Source organism: Palaemon carinicauda, chromosome 32, assembly GCF_036898095.1.
Source record: "Palaemon carinicauda isolate YSFRI2023 chromosome 32, ASM3689809v2, whole genome shotgun sequence".
Lineage (NCBI taxonomy): Eukaryota > Metazoa > Arthropoda > Malacostraca > Decapoda > Palaemonidae > Palaemon > Palaemon carinicauda.
This window is the reverse complement of record NC_090756.1, coordinates 27,129,235-27,132,998: the sequence shown is the minus strand read 5'-3', so window position 1 is coordinate 27,132,998 and position 3,764 is coordinate 27,129,235. Positions and strand designations below refer to the sequence as shown.

The 3,764-nt window shown below is 38.9% G+C and overlaps 1 protein-coding gene across 1 annotated transcript in view; it reads right to left on the bottom strand.

Annotated features, from left to right (window-relative positions):
• Nucleotides 1-1,542: 1,542 nt before the first annotated feature.
• The window catches only part of LOC137625757 (uncharacterized), a 2,227-nt gene continuing 5 nt past the window's right edge, over nt 1,543-3,764 (bottom strand). The window contains exons 1-2 of the mRNA XM_068356652.1: nt 3,327-3,764; nt 1,543-2,891 (exon numbers count right to left, since the gene is read on the bottom strand). The exon at nt 3,327-3,764 is cut by the window's right edge and continues 5 nt beyond it. Of these exons, the coding sequence (XP_068212753.1) occupies nt 1,859-2,518 (660 nt within the window). The 5' untranslated portion in view covers nt 2,519-2,891; nt 3,327-3,764 and the 3' untranslated portion in view covers nt 1,543-1,858. The remainder of the gene's footprint in view (nt 2,892-3,326) is intronic.

The window sequence follows — 3,764 nt, the reverse complement described above, 5'->3', positions numbered from 1 at the left end:
TGCTGATGACTCAGCATGTCCGCCACCCTTGGTAAGATCTTGTGCAATAGTTACTGCCTAAGTCATAAAATTCACTTGCATGTTCCTAAGGCCTTGGACCGTTTGATCTGGTAACACTGTTCCAAAGCGAGCCACTTACGGGCAAAGTTAAGTGCCTGTCCTTCATCCTCCATGTGGAAGGTCCTATGCCTTTCGTGTGGAAGGGCCTATACTATCCGTGTGGAAGGGCCTATACCTTCCGTGTGGAAGGGCCTATACCCTCCAGGACATCATACAGAACTGTAAATATCACTTCCCCCAGAAAACCCTTCACGAATGTGTACATACCATTCTTTACCCAGACTTATTGCTTCTAAACAAAGCCCTCTTGTGGCCATAATTTAAACTTCAATATCATCATCTCCTCCTACGCCTATTGACGCAAAGGGCCTCGGTTAGATTTTCGCCAGTCGTCTCTATCTTGAGCTTTTAAACCAATACTTCTCCATTCATGGTCTCCCACTTCACGCTTCGTAATCCTCAGCCATGTAGGTCTTTGTCTTTTAACTCTTTTAGTGCCTTGTGTAGCCTAGCTAAACGTTCGGTGAACTAATCTCTCTTGGGGAGTGCGAAGAGCATGCCCAAACCATCTCCATCTACCCCTCATTTGATATCATCCACATATGGAATTCGAGTAATCTCTCTTATAGTTTCATATATAATCCTGTCCTGCCATTTAACTCCCAATATTCCTCTGAAGGGTTTAAATTTCATTGTATTAAATTGGAAACTTATTCCAGACGGTAAAATGGTGTTTCTATATATGCCATTCTTTATACTCATTCATATTTTCATTTATTATCGTACCAAGATGTATTTTGGTTCATGTTAAGTCTTCTAAATACCGAACAATTTTGTAGTTCAATGTATTATTTAATTTATCAAATGAGTCTTTAAGAAATTTTCCTCTAATCTGAAACAATCTCAAAACGAACTAAAATTTCCCATATTTCAACGTTCAAACAACGTATGCCAACTGACAGAATAAAAGATTAATTCCCAAAATGTTATTTACGATAAATAATGTTTGACAATTAAAAGTTTATCTCTCCAAATTGATAAACCAAATTCATATCTGACATATCATTGCTTCTAAAAGTACCATTAATAAAATGTGCTATGAAATTTGACACAGCAGACGATAATAATTGAAAAATGTTGGTATTCCTGATAAGGAATGGCTGTTACATTATGACTACTGACTTTGGATATCATATTTATTTACCGATGTAATATTGCTTTTTTATAATATAATAGTTATATTTGATGTCGTTTTGATAATACAATAAGACAATAGAGTTATAATAAGCAGAATAAATAACTAAAATATTAAGGGCCTTTGACAGGTAGCCATGCATACCAACCCTACCGAAACAATTTGGTGATGGCAACATTTAAAACACCTGCAATTCATTATAAACATAAGGCCATAATTTCAGAAGTTATTATGAATCCACATTCATCATTTAAAAATAGAAAATCAGGATTAAAAGAAATTCAAAATCATATTAAAAATTTTATTAAAACATTAAAATTCAAACTTGGTTCATCCCCAACTGTAAAAACTCAGGGTTAAAAGAAAAGTAAGTGGTATTATGGTATTAAAAATTTTGCTAAACATTTTATTAAAACATTAAAAACCAAACTTAATCAAACCAAAATGGTCTTAAAAAAAGAGGAAAATTAGCAAGTTTTCCTAAAATCAAACAGTCCAACAATAAAAGATTCTATATAATCAGCAAAGAGTCATTAAAAGTGTACTGAAACTCTTAACTATCCAAACAGCTCCATTTTTATCCTTATTTTCCCTAGCAGAGTATTATCCTGTCCTCATCTTCTGTGGACATAAGCAAAGGTCTAATTCAGCTCCAGGAGTATGCAATCTAGCTATCCAAAGACGTCCCATACCATCTTGAAGATCCAATTCAGCTCCAAGAGTATGCAATCTAGCTATCCAAAGACGTCCCATACCATCTTGAAGATCCAATTCAGCTCCAAGAGTATGCAACCTAGCTATCCAAAGACGTCCCATACCATCTTGAAGATCCAATTCAGCTCCAAGAGAATGCAATCTAGCTATCCAAAGACGTCCCATACCATCTTGAAGATCCAATTCAGCTCCAAGAGTATGCAACCTAGCTATCCAAAGACGTCCCATACCATCTTGAAGATCCAATTCAGCTCCAAGAGAATGCAATCTAGCTATCCAAAGACGTCCCATACCATCTTGAAGATCCAATTCAGCTCCAAGAGTATGCAACCTAGCTATCCAAAGACGTCCCATACCATCTTGAAGATCCAATTCAGCTCCAAGAGTATGCAACCTAGCTATCCAAAGACGTCCCATACCATCTTGAAGATCCAATTCAGCTCCAAGAGTTATGCAACCTAGCTCTCCAAAGACGTCCCTTACCATCTTGAAGATCCAATTCAGCTCCAAGAGTATGCAACTTAGCTCTCCAAAGACGTCCCATACCATCTTGAAGATCCAATTCAGCTCCAAGAGTATGCAACCTAGTTATCCAAAGACGTCCCATACCATCTTGAAGATCCAATTCAGCTTCAAGAGTATGCAACCTAGCTATCCAAAGACGTCCCATACCATCTTGAAGATCCAATTCAGCTCCAAGAGTATGCAACCTAGCTTATCCAAAGACGTCCCATACCATCTTGATGATCTCCAGCAGACTGACATCTTGATCTTCCTCTAGTGACCTCCCATTATGGTTATCGTCCTGATTATCATTGTCCAGCTTGTCTATCACCCCGAGGTGAACCTCTATGCCTGGAATGGGGACCACCAGGCCGTAGTACACTAGGTTCTCGTAGACGAATTTGGCACCGTTGATGAACTGGAATAGATCGTGAGAATTAGGTGCTTAAACTGGAATGGGACATTAGTAATGTACACAAAAATGTACATATAAGCACAATATAACATGTACATATACATATGTATATATAAGTATATACAGTTCGTACACAAACTCATTAAATGTGCCCCTGGTGTTTTTTTTTAGTAATAGCTATACCAACATATAGTTCTATCATATGATTCATATTCAATGTCGTCTGTTTGTTTACATATGACGTCATAAAGATGGCGGCCATCTGACAGCCAAAGATTTCAACCAGTTTAAAAATGACCGCTGGTCCCAACATATCAGTTTTATACGAAGCATCGCACACACAGAATGGATATATAGACAAAGTAGGTTCCCTACAGACATCAGAAAACGAAGGCCCATTGCTAAATAGATGTATACATCTGTCGAAGCTGTACTTACATAGTAAAGGATGAGAACATATGTATCGACGTTGTACACCCACTTGTAGATGCTGCTGAAGATGTGGTAGAGGGCCTTCTCTCCCGGACCGCCGTTCGAGTCCAACCAAAAGCCTCCTTCTTCAGGATGCTCATGAACCATATCCTCGAGCCACGAAGGACATCACACGAACCTGGGACTCGTAGACCGAGGCTTAGTAAGGGATGTAGAACGACTATCTGATCGTTTGTCGGCGCTAAAGGGCTCATTACTCCGGTGGTTTCTCTGCGCAACTGCAGCGGGAGAGCCTCGGGCCGGATGCAAAGGAGGGACATTACCGTCGGAGATGCCCTTCGTCAGTGCTAGAAGGGTGCTAGATCTGATGTTGGAGGACTTAGGCTTACGTCTGTATTGTTCAACTTCTGTTCAAAGTCTACCAGGAATTTTTAAAAATTCTGG